The 20,572-nt window shown below is 40.7% G+C and overlaps 1 protein-coding gene across 24 annotated transcripts in view; it reads left to right on the forward strand.

Moving 5' to 3' along the window:
* Positions 1 to 247: 247 nt before the first annotated feature.
* Positions 248 to 20,572, forward strand: part of MYBPC1 (myosin binding protein C1) — an 86,112-nt gene continuing 65,787 nt past the window's right edge. For all 24 annotated transcript variants that reach the window (XM_051845801.3, XM_051845800.3, XM_051845805.3 and 21 more), the window contains exons 1-2: positions 248 to 371; positions 19,353 to 19,472. In XM_051845801.3, coding sequence (XP_051701761.3) covers positions 347 to 371; positions 19,353 to 19,472 — 145 coding nt within the window. In that variant the 5' untranslated portion in view covers positions 248 to 346. The remainder of the gene's footprint in view (positions 372 to 19,352; positions 19,473 to 20,572) is intronic.

Below are 20,572 nucleotides of genomic sequence, written 5' to 3' on the forward strand. Positions count from 1 at the left end.
AGCGAGAGAACAGCTAGAAGGAGCACGAGGCTGCGGCTGAATTTAGAAATTAGAGGTGTTCTCATCAGCCACATGAGATGGACGGGAGATGCCTTCCAGTAGGCGAGAGAGCGGAGTGCAGACAACAGATGGGAGAAAGGTCCCCAAAGCTGTCAAGTCCCAGCATCCTCGTGCTGAAGAAGGGAGGTGCCAATGTGATTGATGTTCCGAGGCAGTATAAAAGCTTTGGATTTCTCCCCAGCTGCTTGTCACACTGACCTGCACATCTCTCAACTGCTCGTGGACTTTCTGTCAACTGGTACTGAAGGGGAGAAAACTCTTTGGAGAATAACATCTTATTGTGGCCATGCCAGAACCCACTAAGAAAGAGGGTAAGACTCATCCTCTAGGTCTTTTTGTTGTACTTTTGAATGTGTGTTTAATTTGGTATTTGTTTTCAAACACTATCCAATTTCTTCTATAGATTATAAAATCATAGAATCACTGTGATTGAAGGAAAAGATACTTTAAAGAGACCAGAGAAAAAAACACATGAGTATGATGAATTGGAAAATACATAACTGGCTAATAGTATCAAATGATAATTTTATTGTTCAATTGCAACAAACCCTTAAAGTATAATTTAAGGATGTTAATTGCTCCTGGTGGCCAGATTGCATTTTCAAGCATAATTTCTTGGGTTTGATCACAAACTTTTCAGTATTTTGCAATTTGCAAATGAAGGGGGCTTAACATGATTTCTTAAATTGTTGATAAATATGATCAATACTTTAAAGAACAGCTTGTGACATTATTTTTAGATTTGCTCTAGTTTTTTTTTTCCCATTTAACATACATAGATGAGGGTATTTTCTGTTTTCATCAGTTGTTTGGGAGCTTCACTACTAAATTCTTGACTGGAAAAAATTAAACTCCTGGGTAAAAGAGACTATCTTAAGTAGTACTTTTTGTTCTTTAATGAGTTTTGTTGCAGATAATTTCATAATATGTAGCTTTTAAAAAAATTAAACTGAAAATATGAAAATATTCAAGAGAATATTTCTTTATTAAAGTTTTTCTTTTCTATAAAGATACAATCAATATTTTAAGACTACTAATTAATAACATAAATAAGAATTAGTTATTACAAAATAATGAAATAAAATTTAATATATTATAGGAAATATATTTTTAAAATATTGTTTCATTCATATTTGTCTTCATTGGAGCTTAATGAATTTTTTTCTACTATGAATAAAAATACATACTCCCAAAAAGATTAACAGGAAGCGTAAATAGTATTGAATCTTTTCGTTTTTAATTCTTAAAAAATGCTTTTAGCTATTGTTTTAAAGAACCTTGAAAAAGATGCTACACAGTTGAGTTCAAGGTTGAAATACTAACCAAATGATCAAAAGTCTTTTAAATATATTTTTCTTTATGTAATTAAGTAACCAGTGTTGACAGGCTATGGTGATCAGTTTACAGGTTGGCCTTAGTTAGTGGTGGAGGGCATTGATGGATGAAGTCTTCCACCCGAAATAACCACACCAAATGCATGCATTAATATGGGAACTTAATCCTGACTATCAGGCAGTGAGTCTGGCCCCTGCTAAGTGTCTTATTTGTAATGCAAATGATTTACATGTGTATTAAGTGTCCCTTTTATTTGATTTGTCACTTGACCAGCTTCTTCAAGGTTTACTTGGATGAAATGCATTCGCTGTTTCTTAATGGTGAACAGAATACTGTTTCAATTATCCTGAACTTAGTGGATGAACTTGCATTGATGTTTTAAAGCACAATTAAAAATGACACTAATAAATAAGGTGGAACCTATGAAGCTAGTTAAATTATTCAGATTGCTAGATTCTGTGCAGTTCTACTTTTTGACAGCTTAATCTGTTTCATTTCAATTTGAGAGTGAATGAAATTTTAGAGCTATAAAGAGGAAAGTGTTATTTTAATTTCAGCCCCAACGCTCAGTATACATATTTTCTTAACTAAATCAGCAGTGAAACAAAAATCACCACAATCTTCTCTTATTGTACAGCACTGTTGATAACTCTGTGTAGGAGTCCCTCCCACCCCCGTCGAAGGCAGTAATTTTATACCCATAGATTCTTGGTTAGTTTAAATTTGGCTGGTGGGAAGTGGGAGCAAAAAAAAAAAAGTTACTGATATATTTAAAATCCATTTAGGAAATACAGAGATTTTTTTTTGTTTCATCACCAGCACAACTGATTCTTAAAGGAACTGCATCTTGAAGAGCTTTTTTTAGGGAAATTGTTGTATTTTAATATTGTTTCTAGTAAAAGCGCAAGGAGCATGGCCATTCATGGACGACTGTGGTCCTTGAAGCTTCTCCTGACTGTGATTTCATTTTCACCGGGACTGCTTTGCTTCCATGTAGACACCCCTCTGGAAGTCAGCCACAAGAGCAAAGCATGCCATTGAATCAATTCTTTGGAGTCGTTTGAACCTATCTGCAGAAATCCTCCCAAAGAACAGGTTCCCCCCTCCCTTCCGGGTCTTCTCAATGCTCTTCCCCAGCTGGCAGAGCCGTGCCCAGGAAGGAGGTGACCACTTGTTGTGAATCTTGATAGGATCCCTGGGCTGGCGAGGCCTCCCAAGGGCCCAGGAGGTCCTGGCATGTCTTCAGAAGAGGCTGAGTTTTCAGCACCTGAAGGTGTAAAGAATGTCTCACTCAACCGCCTCCCAACCTGTAGTGGCCTAATTCTGAGAGTTTCTCGTTGGGTCTTGGGAGAATTGGTCCTTCCAAGGAGGAGGAAGAAGGACAAGGTGTAATTTTGGACTTCAAGGAGGAGTCCAATGGCAGTAATCAGTCAACAGTCCTAATTTAGAGCCTTTAAAATATTCTGGGTGGCTCAATGACCCCTTTTGGAGAAAGAAAGCATTATTTTTAAGGAGTAATCAATTCCCATCATCCTACTCTCCACGCTCATCAGTTCTGTACATATTCTTTGGAGAACTATGTATTATTTGTATTGTCAAATACCAAGTAGAGTGAATTCATGTGGAACCTGAGGCCTAGTAAGTTTTTCTAATCAAGTAGTGAAACAGGGTGCAGAAGGAAGCCTCCGATTTGTAGGACTCAGAAGTCTTACTGATACGTTCACTTGTGTCTCAACTGTGAACTGAGCACCTCCTGTGTCTTAGTCTCTGAGATTTCAGAGACATATGCCCCATGACCCCTAAAGGTCCGCAAGGTTCATGGCTTCTGGTCCCTGTGTCAGTGGGCCACCTTTCACTGGAAATTTCTCTTGTCTAGTCAGAAAGAAGTTTTATCACCATAAAACTAGAAAATTGCAATAGCATTTCTTCTATGGTAGATTCTATCAGTTTAAAAATACTATAAATGGCTCTTAAACCCACAAATTGATTACATCAGAACTTTATCTCTGCAGTATATAAAGTTGAAAACCAGAACGCTTTAGTTCTTATTTAACATCCTGAGACAATTCAATGTCAGATTTTACAGAACACAGAAAAATTCTTTTCTGAAACACCCAAGTTAAGGCCTTATCACAAACCCTACTTTTTGTTTGGTGACATAGCAAGCCTTATCATATTTTATGAACTTAGCTTGTTGGGAAAAGGCAAAGGTTCCTCTGTGGTGCTTGTCATTCAAAAAAACATTGGGACAAGCATTATAGTTTTCTCATCTCCCATGTAAGATCCCTCTTGAAAAGGCAAACATGGAACAAAACACAGGTTCATTGATGAGCAAAATTTTCAGGAGCCATTCTTGCAACCAAAAATCAAATTCATGGCATTGCTGGAACAGCTCCTCTCACTATGTCCACATACAATCTCTATCCTTGGCATTGTCAGTAGGAATAAGTAGAAACACAGCGGTTGAAAACAACTTCTTTTTCAGACCATGGGAGTTTTCTCTGTCTATGTCTTTCTTTTTTGGTCTTTAGAGATTTCAGCACATTTTAGAGTTCTGCAGGGCCTGAAACCCCATCTGAACGTAGAGCAGCGTCCATCACCTCTTGCCTACTTCTAAGCATCGCTCAGGGCTTAGTCATCATCACAAAAGGAGCCTCGGTGATGGGAAGCCTCCTGCTCATATTTACTTTTTGACCTTCAGTTTCCACCTACCTGCATGAGACTGGATTTCAAACACCAAAATAAATTTGTCTTTGGAGAGTCACCTTTTCCATAGAACAGTACCTTTATCTCAGACTGTGGAAAAGAAAATCATTTATTGGGTGTGAGAGAAAAGGACAAGGAAGCGGGGAGGAGGCATTTTTTCAAGAGCAGCTCTTTTCCTCTGACTTCAACTCGTTCTTTAGGCCAACTTGAAGATTTGTATGAAGGATAAATTGTATGAATGAATTCATTAATTTAATTTTCTTTCCCCCTGAAAATACTGCCCCCACTGTACTGGAAATTCATGGTGTAGATCTGAGCGCTCTGTTATCAGAAGGAATACTCTAGGGCAAATGTACGCTCGAGGAGCTTAATACTTGGCAGAATCGTTCTTTTTCAGTAGCCTGCTTTTATGACTGTTCGTACTGCACCTGTTAGGAAGATAAATAAAGGACTGGCCAATTCTTTCCTCTCAAGCGCCCTAAATATATCGCTTTAAAAAAACTTTGGAAAAACAAATTGTATCCTTGCTTCTCATCCAGTAAGTCTACAGAGGTCCAGGCCTTTCACATAGCTGTGAGGTCAGGGGTAAGGGACTTGGTGAAGTGATCAGAGGTAGAGGTTAGGCTTGTGAGCTGATCTGAGGGAACCAAGAGAAAGGAAAAATTGAAGCACTTCAAATCTTTTATTCTCTCAATGGCTCACTTTATTTTGGCCATGAGTCACAGTCTTGAAATACTTAATTTTAGGTTCTTTATGCACACACAATGCATAGAGTTTCTTTATTTGTAGCAATTTCACTATGTTCCTGAATCCAACATTCACATTTACATACACTTCCCTGGCTGAAGTTACTTTAAAACAAACAAAAAACAAAAACAAAAAAACGAAAAAAACCACTGCAGCACAAAAATAAATACAAAAATAATCTCTTTAAAAACTTGAATGATGTTTTTGTGCTACTTCCGTAAACAGACACGTTGCTCTTTTAGATTTTAGAGACTTGTAGGAGGAAGCTGCAGTGAAATCCTTACTATTGGTTTTACAGCCCTAGGAGGTATTTTTGGTTGTTTTGCTTAAATTCTTGTGATTGTTTTATTTAAAACTTATTTTTGGGCTTTTTATGGACATGCAGAGAATAATTGTTATTCATGTTATTCATGATCACTGTTTTTATCTGCACTCTTTCTAATTAGTGTATGAAACTTTTATTAGGAGACACAAACTACTCCTGACAGCCAGTGCCTTTGGTGGTAAGGCTAGACCTTATCTCTGAACATACTTGGGAGTGCTAGAGGATAAAGGGCAGGATTAAAGTTCAAGCTACCAAAAATAAGTAGGAAAATTTAATTTTGTGTGTGCACTGGAGAGGATATGACTGTGACTTGTTTCTTTTTACTCCATGTCAGTTCTTAATGGGAAGAGTTTCTTTCCCGTAATCCTTGGTTGGGTAACTCAATAAATATACAAAATTATCTGTAGTCACAGAATCTTAGTGTTCTGTGTTAGGTTGATTGATTATGAAATAGCTATTGTTTACTCAAGGATAGCTTTCAAAAATTGGAGAGCATAGTGATTAAAAGATGAACCAGTGAGAACAAAAGACAGTCATTTAGCTTCCTGCTGTATGCAAATTATCTCCCAACTGGGGAGAACAGGACTTTTGTCTCTACAGCTTTTTACATAGACAGCCCCCCAAAATCAAAATGGTGAAATTGTCTTATTGCACCCAAGTCTGCCCTGGCTGCATAGGCCTGGTTTTCATTGATAGAGAGTACAGTTTTACAGTCACACAGAGAGACAATGAGGCAGATTTCAGGAGGTTCCCATTCACTGGGGCAGAATATTTACAGGCTTTTATGTGTGTTTCCAGAGTAAAGTTCTAGATCCCTCTGGAATGGGGCGTGAATTGGTTGATTTGGCATAGGGAAAGACAGGGATCATTCAATCTCATGCTTATTTCTCTCTCTAAAGTGAGTTCATAAAAAGCTAACTGTAATCTGACTTTTATTATGCCTTTCAAGTCTAAATCCATGTTGATAAGACTTTTGCCCTTTTACACTCCCTTCAGAATCCTTTTATAGGCCAATTTGGCAACATCAATGCAATATCTAAAGTTATGTTTAATAATATCAGGTGTTAGAGCTTATAATTTTGTTTTTGTTCACTTTTCCTCTTGTGTTTAGCTGTAGGGGCTGAGCATTTTTTCTCTCTAAAATTATCCAAAATATTCTCTAAATAATATGAAGTCTCTTTTTAAGTTCCTCGGTCATTCTGTGCTGTTTTCAGGAAATAGCCTTTGCCTTGAATAAAATTTCTTGTATCTTGGAACAGAATACTCTGCTTATGACTGAACGTTTGCCTGTTTGTATAATTCTACATTTTAATTTTTCATTTTTACAGCTAAGTGTTTTTAGAAGTTTTCTGCATGTAGTGTGTATTTTGCTCTCTCTTTATGCATATTAAGAAATAGTCATTATTAAACATAGTGATATAAAGTACTATATGCTATTCATTGAACATTCTAGTTAGCTCAAATTCTAGCTGTACCATATATTGAATTACTTACATTTTGTGTGCCTCACTTTCCTCACCTGTAAAATGTGAATGAAACAGAATAAAATGTGAATAAAAAGACCTAACTCATTGGGTCTTTGTAAGAATTAACTGAAATAAATCAGGTATAGCATTCAGAACAGGGCCTAGGACCTAGCAAGACCTCTAGAGTATTAAACTCAGAAATCTTAGTCTGGCTTAAGGTAGTAAATGCCTTACATTTAATATAAACTTCGAGTGGATTTCTGCTAACACAAGATACATAACTACCACTGCTCACATTGTATTTAATGTTCATAATACATTCCCCAAAGGCTGCCATGAGCATAACCATCATTGCTGCTATTATGAATATTTCCTTTTTTGTGCTTGTAGTGAGACATCTTCACTTTCACTCGTGGAAGCTTAAATCAAATAAAAGAATATACACTCCAGGGCTTCAGTTGTGTTGTGTTGAAATGCATCATATCCAGCAGGGTTGTCTTCAGTGGTCAGACACAAGATGACAACAGACTCTTTCTTCACTGTCCCATTGTGGCCTATCCAAGGGTAATGAAAGAGTCACCTTGCCTCGTTGAAAATGTAACTGTATCCATCACCAAGGGTCATAAGGCTTAGATTTGTGGGATATTAAGATTTCTGTCTCTTCCAGGGGTGCTTTGGCTGGTGAGATCTTCCTTGGCCTGATTTTTTTCTGAGATAATCACATAAAGAACTCTACATGACCACATATGGAGGTGGTGGGTGATTGATTGAGTGCCACTGTGTTTACTGCTGTGGAATTTTATTTTTATGACCCCACCTGGCATCAGGCCTTCCTCTATTTTTAAAAAGTCTCGCAGTATAAGAAGCCTAGCAATAGCTTGGGCCTTGGAAGGATTTCTCCTATAATCACATATGTAAGTAATGCCAGCCCCAGGGAAAGACAACAGGAGGAACTAACTGGGGAAATTGTTAAAAACCCAAATTACTTCAATCATTTCATTTTTTTTTCTCTTTTTTATTTTTATTTTTTTTAATTTTTTTATTTTTGACAGGCAGAGTGGACAGTGAGAGAGAGAGACAGAGAGAAAGGTCTTCCTTGGCCATTGGTTCACCCTCCAATGGCCGCCACGGCCGGCGCGCTGTGGTTGGCGCACCGCACTGATCCGAGGGCAGGAGCCAGGTGCTTCTCCTGGTCTCCCATGGGGTGCAGGGCCCAAGCACTTGGGCCATCCTCCACTGCACTCCCTGGCCACAGCAGAGAGCTGGCCTGGAAGAGGGGCAACCGGGACAGAATCCGGCACCCCGACAGGGACTAGAACCAGGTGTGCCGGCGCCGCAAGGCGGATGATTAGCCTAGTGAGTCGCGGCGCCAGCCAATCATTTCATTTTGATCTGTGCTAAAAATTTAGCATTCTTCAGTTTGAGTAACGCTTTCCCTTTTCCCCATCTATACCCACTTCAGCATTTGAGTCTTGCTATAGAACATGGTAAGAGGGAAGAAAAAGACACAAGTGGTCAGATCTTAGCAAAAGGGCTTATTTTTGTGGGGCCCCATGTTAACAGTGACAAGCTATTTGTTGCTATGTAATAATAACTGCATTTTAACCCTCTTCCTGTGTAGAACGACATCTTGTTGGGACACACATCTTTAGAAAGACAAAAGAACATGCTGACTAGAAGAGAAACATAAAAACCCTGTGGATTTAGGGAAATTCCATCAAGTTGAATAATGAGTCATCAAAAATGTACATAATTGTTATACAGTTTCACTGCATTTTCAAGGGTCCGTCAAAATGTGGAAAAATGGAATTTAAAAAGCAGCTGATTTTGGTGCACGAAAGTTTGACATGCATGCACACAAGGGGTCCTCAAACGTTCTTTGAAAATGCATGCTATGAGAAAACTATGAAAATTGTGCATGGTTTTCAAAATTTTTTTGCTCAGAGAGAAACTTGTCTTTTCATTTCATTTTCCCACAAACTTTCTGAAGGAAAAGACTCATAGCCAAAATCTTAGTCTTTGGCAACCTTTGGTCACAGTCAATAAATCCGCATCAAATTGATTGAATCATTCTGAAAAGTTGGATTCTCTGCATATCTGAGGACTAATGTTGTTCTTGAAATCTGTAGCCTTAATTCAACCGATTTGGCTAGAAACATTCCTAAAATATGCTGTATTACTCTTTGCTTTTAAAAAGAAGGTACAGTGGCTATCATTTAATTTTGTACGCATGATACCCTGAGAGCCCAGATGATTTGCTTTTGTGTTAAATGGTCTCTAATTGATTTTCTAGTTTCATTTTACATCCAACTTCTCATGACTTTCCAGTTTCATCCCTTGTTGGAAGGTTGCTGCCTTTCATGCATGGCTCTAGTCAGTGGAGAGTTGAAATTGTACCCTCCTCCCCACTTTTGTTGTTTGCTGTGAATTTCACTCCAGGTAACTAATCTAGCTGGGAAGCTTTAGTGCTACCTTGCTGTTGAGCTGGGTGCCTAAACACAGCATTTAAGAAGTCACTCATTTTTCTGGGTTGTGCAAGTATAGGGTTGGCACTGAAGCAGAAACGGCTCTGAAATGCTATCCTTGAGGCATTGAGCCTGCCTCCTTTTAGTCCTAGGCCCTGGGGTTACTCAAGACCTAGGGGAGTTCTCCCACAATTGAAGTACAGAGACCCTTAATGAATGAAGATTAAGGAGTTTGAGAGAAATCTAATTTGCCCTTCAGAAGCTGTTATCTGGATAAATAAGGTTGCTTGATATTTAATTCCAAATAGGAGAAGCAGTCCTAGGTAATATTGCCCTTTTGTGTCTATTATTGTACACATAAGAAAATAAGCTATTGTATTGAAAATCAGTTTATGATTTTTACTTGCTTCGTTTATTTTATCAATCAAGGCTGCATATTTTTCCTTACTGGGGTATATGACTTGAATTTGCGTTTAACAAGAGGCACACATACACACACAATCTTTTTCTTTGTTTTTTTTTTTTTTAAGATTTATTTATTTATTTGAAAATCAGAGTTACACAGAGAGAGAAGGAGAGGCAGAGAGAGAGAGAGGTCTTTCATTTGCTGCTTCACTCCACAAATGACCGAAACGGCCGGAGCTGTGCTGATCGGAAGCCAGGAGCCAGGAGTTTCTTCCGGGTCTCCCACACGGGTGCAGTGGCCTATGGTCTTGGGCCATCTTCTACTGTTTTCCCAGGCCATAGCAGAGAGCTGGGTCAGAAGTGGAGCAGACGGGACTCGAACTGGCGCCCATATGGGATGTCAGCGCTGCAGACTGCGGCTTTACCCGCTATGCCACAGCACTAGCCCCTCCAATAATCTTTTTCTAATGAAGATTTGCAATGAATTCTAAATGAATGCTTCTCAAATTTTTGATCTCATAGCCATTTAACTCTTAATAATTGTTGAATAAATTAAGAACATTTGTTTATGTGGGTAAATATTATATACAATGATAGTAATATAACTTCTATATAGTATTATATTATTAAGATACAGTATATATAATTCAATATTTACTGTGGGAGAAATTAAAACTGATAAGTATTTAAAACACAAGAATACACAAGCACACATTGTTTTAGCTGTCAGAACACTGGTGCCATTACTCATTAAGTATCTCCTAGAAACTCTTATCATGTATTTGTGAGAGAATGTGAGTGAAAAGACAAAGAATGCTTTGGCATCATTATGGAAGCAGGTTGACTTTGTATATACCTTCATAAATCTCGGGGGCTCTTGGCGATTCTAGATCACACTTCGACCATCACTATTGAAAATCAATGTAGGGCTGGTGCCGTGGCTCACTAGGCTAATCCTCCGCCTGCGGCGTCAGCACACCGGGTTCTAGTCCCGGTAGGGGCGCTGGATTCTGTCCCGGTTGCCCCTCTTCCAGGCCAGCTCTCTGCTGTGGCCAGGGAGTGCAGTGGAGGATGGCCCAAGTCCTTGGGCCCTGCAACCACATGAGAGACCAGGAGATGCACCTGGCTCCTGGCTTCGGATCAGCATGCCAGCCACGGTGGCCATTGGAGGGTGAACCAACGGCAAATGGAAGACCTTTCTCTCTCTCTCTCTCTCACTGTCCACTCTGCCTGTCAAAAAAAAAAAAAAAAAAAAAAAAAAAGAAAGAAAGAAAGAAAGAAAAAAGAAAAGAAAATCAATGTAGACGGGGCCGGTGTTGTGGCACAGTGGGTTAATGCCCTGGCCTGAAGTACCGGCATCCCATATGGGCACTGGTTTGAGACCGGGTTGTTCCACTTCCGATCCAGCTCTCTGCTATAGCCTGGGAAAGCAGTAGAAGATGGCCCAAGTCCTTGGGCCCCTGCACCCTCGTGGGAGACCCAGAAAGCTCCTGGCTCCTGGCTTCAGATCGGCGCAGCTGCAGCTGTTGCGGCCATCTGGGGAGTGAACCATCGATGGAAGACTTCTGTCTCTCTCTCTCTCTCTGCCTCTCCTCTCTTTGTGTAACTGACTCAAATAAATAAATAAATCTTTTTTAAAAAAAGAAAATCGATGTAGAACCACCTCTTAAAAATTCTGTAATTCTCTTAAATCCTAAAATATAAAATATCCAGAGAGGAGGGGACAAAATAAGCATAATACAATTATGAAAATATTAAATACTGCTTCCTGCCCAAAATCTGTGTCTTTGATGCATAAGCAATATAGTTAATAAAAATTTACTGTCATTAGTGTTTGCTACTTCTTTGGTGACATTATGACTAACACAATCAAAGTTTCCCTAAACAATCCCCATGCAAGCAGTGTCTCACATTAAGGCAGTTTGCACTATGCTGTTGTTAGGCATAAGTGGCTCAGGCAGGAACATGAGCTCAGTGCCAAGTTCCACCACCCCCATCAGCTTCTCTCTCTGCAGAAACACACGACCATGTTTATCACACACTTCATCTAAAAAGGAAGAAAATTTGTTCTACCGCCAAAAAAGTGACAGTACAGGAGTTGGCTGGGTAGAATTTTAATCATCGTGATGTTACAATGCATAAAGTATTTGCATATTTATATTTCAAACCTAGGATTCACTTTGTGAATAAGAAATTAATGAGTAGGACTAACATATCACTTTCTCCTCCATCTCAAATTATCAAAGGATAATTTCAGAATATTTTCCAAAAATTTATCCTGAAAATGACAAAAAGCCACAATAACCTCATAGTCTTAACAGGGACTGGCATTGTGGTATAGCAGGTAAAGCTGTCACCTGCAGTGCCGGCATCCCATGTGGGCGCCGGTTTGAGTCCTGGCTGCTGTACTTCCAATCCAGCTCTCTGCTATGGCCTAGGAAAGCAGCAGAAAGTGTCTCAACTCCTTGGGCCCCTGCACCCATGTGGGATACCTGGAAGAAGCTCCTGGCACCTGGTTTCAGATTGGTGCAGCTCTGGCTGTTGCTGCACCAACATCTGGGGAGAGAATCAGCGAATGGAAGACCTCTCTCTCTGCCTCTTCCTCTCTGTAACTCTGCCTTTCAAATAAATAAATCAATCTTTAAAAAAAGAATAATAACAGCTGTGATTTAATGTTCACCTCCTTTCTATGTCTATATAATATATTCATGTGATATAGTTATGTTCTCCAAAAGCTAAATGGCATTATAAATAGGGCTGATAAAATTTATTTTTAAAGAAATTTATTCTTTATTTATTTGAAAGGCAGAGTTACAGAGAGAGGAGGAGAGACACAGAGAGGGAAAGATTTTCTATCTGCTGGTTCATTCCCCAAATGGCTGCAACAACTGGGCCTGGGACAGGCCTAAACCAGGAGCCAGGAACTTCATCCTGGTCTCCTATGTGGGTCCATGGGTCCAAGCACTTGGACCATCCTCTGCTGCTCTCCCAGGAGCATTAGCAGGGAGCTAGATCAGAAGTGGAGCAGCTGGGTCTTGAACTGGCACCCATATGAGATGATGGCATTGCAGGAGGAGGCTTAATCTGCTATGCCAAAACACCGGCTCCTGATAACATATTTTTAAGTGGGTCAAATACTGTATTAGTATTTTTTTAATCTCACTTGATTTATCTTTGTTAATAGTATATTATTTGAGATAGTGAGCCCATAGGAAGAGAGCTGGGTTATTTATTTATGTCATCTTAGTGGATATATACATACATTTAATACAAGCAGGTTAGTATGTTTTAAAACTTAGGATTTTTTCCTCTTTAAGTTACTAATCATGAACCCTTGATCATTGAAAATAAAAATGGCCTCCACTGGTGAGAGCCAAACCATTTATGGAGTTACTGGGTTCCTAGCATTTCAGGAGCAGTACAAATGCCACATATGGGGTTGTCTCTTTCATAGCTGCCATCAGTGCCCGTCAATTACAACGCCCTGGCATAGCCCGTGCAGGCATGCCATTGGCGGCATACCTGTGCTTTTTACAGTAGGTGATCATAGGAAAAATCCACCAAAAATAGATCAGGCCCTTTGAAAGCATTTCAGTGTAGCAGAAGGCAAGAAAGACTATATCTGTGAATTAGAAAGGATCAAAGAGCCGTCACCCTTGCCTAAGGAAGAAATGGCGAGCTTAAGTCACCGGTTTAAATTCAACTCATTTTCAAGTTGTCCAATAAATTATTTTCTTGGAATTTTTTTTTCAAAGAGTACCCTAGTTTTCTTCTTTTCACTCAAACAAATTTCAAAACAGCAATTTAATTGCCCAGCCCTTTGGTATAGTTCGTAACAGAGAAAAAGAGGGATTGGGGGAAAGTAGAGGCAAAAAACCAGAAAGCCAATTTTATTCACTTGCAGAAAATTCCACCGGATTTTCCTTTTAGCTTTTGAATAAGCAGAAGTATAGAAGGACCTCATCCAATCAATACCCATTTGCTGGTTAAAGACTTAGAGAGCTTACCAAAGGAAGGCGCCTCCTGACTGTTCATTGCAACACAGCTAACCTAGTTGAAAAGAGTTGGCGCGGCTGATGGAGGGTTATTTGCTACAAAATCGGTGGGGTAGGTTCCTTGACTCATGTTGCTTTTTTCCAGCCCAGATTTTAACAGGGGGAGATTCCTTAGAAAGGCATGGGGTGTATTATTCCTGAGAGTCAGAACTTCAGCCCTAATTGCTCTCCTGCCCTTGTTAAGAAATGGAAGATATGTGTTGACAGTAAGGAGAAATCTAAATGATAGGGTTTGGGTGAATGCCTCAAAGCCCTCAGCCAGCGGGAGGGAGACCAATGGAAGACATAGCGTTCCCTGTGGGTAACACAGACGAAGAAAGCTGCCCAGGGAGTGCCAGGGGACAGTTCTTGATTTCTTGGCAGCAGGGAGAAGGGGCTTTTGTGACGGCAGGAGCAGCCTGCCAGTCAACTATATTTATAGAGCACCTGCTATGTGGAATTTGGAAAGGAGGAGGAGAAGGGCCTTGTCCTCAGGACGCTTGTGATCAAAGGGGAATGAGAAGTCCCCAACTACTGTAAACCTTTCAACACACACGACCTCATTTGAAATGGGAGAGGAACCAGCACGATTTACGTCAGAGGCTCAGCCTGTCCTTCTGCGTGTGGCCCTGGACCAGCAGCATCAACCTCACCTGGAAGCCCATTAGAATACAGGCTCTTAAACCCGATTGCTGCAACACCTGCAGCTCAGGGGGAATCCCTCAGCCACTGCTAGTCACACAGCTGTGGTAGGAGCTCTAGAGGGCCCTGGAAGTAGTGAGTCTTGATTTAGAAGAGCAGAATGGCTTGGCTCAGTGACTGCATTGAGATCAAAGAGCAGCTCATTTACCTCTAAGATTCTTACATTCAGGATCTCACTGCATCTCAACCATTTTTTTTAGAAGCTCCTTGCCCTTGAGAAATTTACAATGAGAGCTCAATGGATTCCAGTTGATGGATTCTCCTGCCTAGGGATCCTGTTCAGTGGGGTACTGTGGAAAGTACTCTGACTGGATGATCTTTATAGAGGCAGTCAATAAATGTGGGGAACATACTGATGAGTTTTTGAGGAGCGGGCAAAGCTGAGCATGACAGACCTGTCGGCGACAAAGGTTTGAATCAGAGTGGGGGAGATGCGTGAGCAGTTGCTTCGAGGTACAAGGGGATTCCTTGTGTCCTGAGATTTCTTCTAACAGTTTATTTTCTGCCCACACCACGTGCTGCTTGACCTTCCGCATTCCTAGTCTTCCAGCTCTCTGGGTTAAGCCGGAATCTTTTGTTTAAATGCCCTCAAAATGACAGTTCGCATCCTCTCATCTCTTCTGTCCCATCATGATGGAGTGAGTGAGTGATCTGTACATGTACACTTTTACAAAATACAATGCACGTGGTAGAGTGACTGATTTCCTTTGTCCAGTCCATGGATACTTCCTCAGTGCCCACCCACCCCAATTCCAAACATGTTCTAACACAGTGCATCCCATAGGCCTGGAAATTGGACAGATCCTGAGCTTGTGGTATGTGTGTGAAAAGACAAGAGTGTCTTTTTCACAAGTGTCCCCAGGTATGATTGTGATAATAGCCACATAGAGCCTATAGAGTGCTACCAGGTTCCCTGTCTCTCAAGTCATTCATTCTTGCCAATGACCCTCAAGGTAGGTTATGCTATGATTTTTATTACATAAATGAGGACATTGGAGCACACACACACCTCTCTTGCATATGGGACAACATCCATATAAAGCTATGTGGCCTTGAGAACAGGACCAATCAACTCAATGGGGGAAAATGCAGAAATAGCTTTGAAAAGTCCACCAGCCCACTCTGACTCTTACTGTGTGCAGCCAGGAGGTACAGGCCTGTGTGCAGAGCCCAGGCTCTGAGTCAGGCAGACTTAAAACAGAGTCTGGATCCACCCCTCATAAACTGTGGAACCTCACAGGGCTTCAGTTCCCAACTGTAAAATGGGGATAATTATCATACTGACTTCATAGAGTTGTAAGAATTAATATATCGAAGTAAGAGGGGTCTTCAGTAAGTTCATGGAAGATTCCTATGAAACAACTGCATGGATTGCAAAATATTTTTGCACAAAAACAAATTTAATACCATTTTCCATGATTTTTTTGGTGTTGTGTGTGTGTGTGTATGTGTGTGTGTGTGTGGCAGAGAGAGCTTCCAGCTCTCATTATCTGGTTAGGGATATGAATAGGGGAAAAAAGATAATGGGAACAAAGAACACAATCTAGGAATCCAGGAAAATAGATGGCAGAAACCCAACTACGTGAGCCGTCACTTCTGCCTCCCAGGGTCTGAATTAGCAGGGAGCTGGAGTCAGGAGGTGGAGCTAGGACGCAAACTCAGGCACTTGAACTTAGGACTCAGGTGTCACAACTGGCATCTTAACTGCTAGGCCAAATGCCTGCCTCTCCGTGAACTTTTTAAAGTTCCCCTGTACAAGGTCCTGCTGGAGTGGGTCCCAATAAGTGCTTATTTATTTATTTATTTACTTACTTACTTGCTTGTTTGCTTATTACTTCACTGGCTATAAAGTAATGGAGGTTCTGTGATTTTTAAGAAAGAAAGATTCTAGTTCTGCTTATTACTGGGTAGGCATATATTTTCCTATTTCCAATTCCTTCAACCATCTTATAATGGTCAAGCATTACCACCCTATCGTGTTTCTGCAATTCAGACTATCTGATAGAATCGGCTGTGAATGACTGATGTTTTGTGGGTTTGGTGTAATATAGAAATAATGCCTTTGAATCCTTATTTTGTTTTGATCTCTGGCCTGTTACAGAAACCCAGGGCCTATAGACACATGAAAATGGATAATTTGTATTCAGGGCACTTCCCCATTTCAGTGTCCAGGATGATCCTTTTTTATTGATTTGACTAGAATTCACCCTTTGACTTGAATTGGCTTCCTTTACTAAATGGGCCTTTGTTATATAGATGCTGAGAGAGCACGGTCAATTTGATAGTCCATACACAATTACCCAAGCACCCTTTTTAGCTCCGTTGCAAATAAATGTACTATACATTTAATATATTTTCAGTAATAAAATGAAAAACCTGGAGACATGAAAGGAATGAATAATCCTTCTCTTTATTCAGTTGGAGAGGGAAAGAAAGATAAAAATACTGACACTGTTGGAAAATAAATTGTAGTGAATAAAGAGTGTATTCGTATATGGTTCAGAATGCCAGGACAGTGAGGAAGGGGAACAGAATGTAATAATGAGAACCTTGAGAGAAATGTTGAGAAGACAAAAATTTCCAAAGGCTAAGGACGGTCACAATAGGGCTCTTTCTACACACTGGGAACCCTGCTGTGCATTTTACATAGGATCAGCACCTTGAGAGGTTGTTTATTTTATTATTCTTATTTCACAAATGAAGAAATTGAAGCTGACAGAGAGTAAGGAATAGCCTTAGGTTATACAAGTAATAAGGAGTAGGGTTGGGATTCAGATATAGGTCTGTTGGGCTCAATCTCTCTATCTCTCTGTCTCTCTCTGTCTCTGTCTCTCTCTCTCACACACACACACACACACACAGGTCTTCTGAGAGGAACATGGCTCTTCTAGGTGGCAGAAAGGTCAGGGAGAATACAGCCCTAGAATACCAAGGACACAGGGCCATGAATTGAGGAAGTGCCCACTGACAATGGCTTTGAGTGCTGACCTGGAGAGTGTTGACCCAATACACTGGAACAGAGCCCTTCCTAGGAAGAATAAGAGGAAGCACAGTTGTGAGACAAATAACTTTGCTGCAGTGGGAAAAGGAGATTGGAGGGCAGAGAAGTTGGTCTGTGGAGAATGCCAAGGAGACGTCCTCAGGCCCTGGGTGACAGTGACCCAATCCAAAAGATACTGTGTCAAAGAAATAGGCTGCATGCTCTTGGTATTTGCATACCCACGGGCTGCGACATCTTAGCCAAAGCCCAAAGGACTTTCCATTTCTGTACACAGATCTCTTAAAATAAAATGCTTTGGCCAAGGGTTCCATCTTCTGGTTGACTGTGGCCCTAATGATCCTTTTGGCAATGTGATGGAAAAAAAAAAAGCATTTGCATCAATGCCAGGTAAAGGACATTGTGCTTTCTGCGTATCTATGAATCACATCACATCCTGCTACGTTATCTTTTGCCAGTCTGCAAGGCTAAATTTTTTTCTCCTTTGGCTATATTTTATTTTCCAAGGGTACTGCAATTCAATATAGTATAGTAATATATACTATACTATAGTAATATACACCACAGTACAGTGATATATACTATAGTATAGTGACATATACTATATGAAGTAATATTCTCATTTATGGTCGTCTGAATCAAAATAGTTTGTTTTTGAAATAACAATAAATTAGAGATTATGCTAGGCACAAAAATTTAGTAAGCAGAAAATATTGTGACATTCCAGCAGTTCTATCTTGATGTTTTCTTGATTTCTTTTATGGCACAATCCATTCATTTTCCTATGTTCTGCCCAGGCTACCTAAATAAAATGGTCCACTCAGCCTACACATGGTGATGACTGCTTGTCACGAGGCTTTGTTCTGCCTCCTCGTAAAGAGTTACTTGAGGGGAAAATGTGGAAAATTCCAGACAGTGACAATTATAGGGCTCCTAGCGTCCCACAATATGCCTATAATACACTTTTCTTTATATTATATTTAATTATCAAATGGAAAGTGATTGTTCAAGAGAGTCAGTAACTATTTCTTCCTGCCTTGGAATTGAAGCAGCTGGTTCACTCCTGTCAGGAACTCCCAGTTCTGGCACACACAGGGAGCTAGCAGGGGAAATTCTATGCTCTTTGGTCATGGGTATGCCTTTAGCTATTTGGAAATAAGACATTCTTCAGCAGAAGCTTCCTGAACCTACTTCATAGCCAGACTACTCTATGATCCTGGATATCCAAAACCAGGTGTCAAATCTCAAAACCAGAGCTTTGAAAATTTTAGTTAACTGTAGGTGGAAATCTGCGCCAGGCATGTGCACGTCCAGAAACAACTGTGAGAAGCGTAAATTCTGTTTCTCAGTGAACATAAAAGTCATGAAAGGCAAGGCTACAAAGCTAGAGGGCTTGGAGCTCATCACCATTCAGTAAGTGAGGGCGGGACAATGTCAGAGATACTGTGGTGCCCTTGCTGCCTGGCGAAAGGAACTTCCATTTCTGTACCAACTCCTCCCTCGGCTTCCTAGGATGTGAGCACCTTAGGCTGTATGGGATGTGCTCGCCACCTACTGGATCTTGTTTTGTCCTCACAACAATCCTATAAGAGCTGTGAGGAAATAAGAGCTAAATAAATATATATAAGAATATATAAATACATATTATATATAATATGTAATATTATATAATAAATATATATAATAAATAAATAAATATAGGAGCTAATGGGAAATTGAATTAAAAGTTAAGTGAGGGCTGGTGCCATGGCTCACTAGGCTAATCCTCAGCCTGCATCGCCAGCACTCCGGGTTCTAGTCCTGGTTGGGGTATCGGATTCTGTCCCAGTTTCTCCTCTTCCAGTCGAACTCTCTGCAGTGCTTGGGCCCTGCACCCGCATGGGTGACCAGGAGGAAGCACCTGGCTCCTGGCTTCAGATCGGTGCAGTGTGCCGGCCGTAGCGGCCAATTTGGGGAGTGAACCAACGGAAGGAAGACCTTTGTCTCTCTCTCTCTCACTGTCTAACTCTGCTTGTCAAAAAAAAAAAAAAAAAAAAGAAGAAGAAGAAGAAGAAGAAGAAGAAGAAGTTAAGTGAGGCTAACACTGCTATTATTTTTTTGCATTTCTAGAAAATGAAGTGCCAGCCCCAGCCCCAGCCCCAGCCCCAGAGCCAGCACCAGCGCCAGCGCCAGCGCCAGCGCCAGCGCCAGCAACAGCCCCAGCCCCAGCCCCAGCCCCAGCCCCGGAAGGTAAGCCAAAATACTGTTTGGGGCTGCAGATACAGAATGTTCATCCCAGCATGAGTTGGTTCCCACTGAGCTGTGAGTTTTACCCTAACTCCCACTGAGGAGCTGGTTGATGACTGCTGTGTTGTTGATAATAATAAAAATAATACATTATGTTAATATAGCCCTCTCCTGTTAATCTAATTTGGATATCACTTCACTTACATTAGTGGGATGATTCTTATAAAACCCTCCAAGTTATGCAACAGTTGTTGTTGTGCTCAAGTTTTAAAATTTTTCACTTGCCAAGTCCCAGTTTTTCAGCCTCCCAGGGGCTGAAGTGTTGCTGGGACTTATCCTCAGAATGGAGATCAAACAAAGCCTACATCTTTCTTGTGAGAGTTGGAGGTGGATCCGACCTCAACCCTGGAAGATCAGTAGACCCTTCCCAACTTGAATTGTGTCACCATGAAGTACCTCCAGAAATTCCTGAGAAAGTTTCCAGAAAGATTTGGAGGTCTCTGAGGTTCAATATCCCACCCAGTTTCTAAAATTCTTGGTACCCTGTTGTCCACCAGGTGGCAACAAAAATACAGTGAGGAGAGACATACTTGGGAGGAAGATGCAGCCCCAGTGAAATACACTACACGAATCCAGGTTTTCTGTGCACATGGACCTGAGGGAGAGATCAGGACTGGAAGAGTGACAAGCCCAAGTGGGCTGTTGAACTTCTAACTTGGCCCTCTCAGATAGCCTCCAAGATGGAAGCAGCCAAAATCAAGTGTGCTTTCCCAAGAAGGCTCCCAAATGCTCTTGTACATCACTCTTCCTCCTTGAAGAGGACAAGAAACCAGCATCAGTTCAAGAATTAGTCAGTCGATGCTTCCCACGTGCACAACTCTGTTCCAAGCTTTAAGGAGGATATAGAGCTGTCTTCCATGTATTTATAACAGCCAGATGTAAACATACTGGGCCATATATGGCAGGAAACGCTAGACAGAAAACATTTCCCCAAGTTCAGTGTGTTTGCAGCAAAGCAGAAAATACAATGTGGCCTGGAGAACAATGAATTAAAATGCAACCACTACACAAGAATGTTAGGCAATACTGCAACCACTGCTCCA

The sequence above is a fragment of the Oryctolagus cuniculus genome, chromosome 11, assembly GCF_051225735.1.
Source record: "Oryctolagus cuniculus isolate XC-2025 breed Fujian yellow rabbit chromosome 11, ASM5122573v1, whole genome shotgun sequence".
In the NCBI taxonomy this organism is placed as follows: Eukaryota; Metazoa; Chordata; class Mammalia; order Lagomorpha; family Leporidae; genus Oryctolagus; species Oryctolagus cuniculus.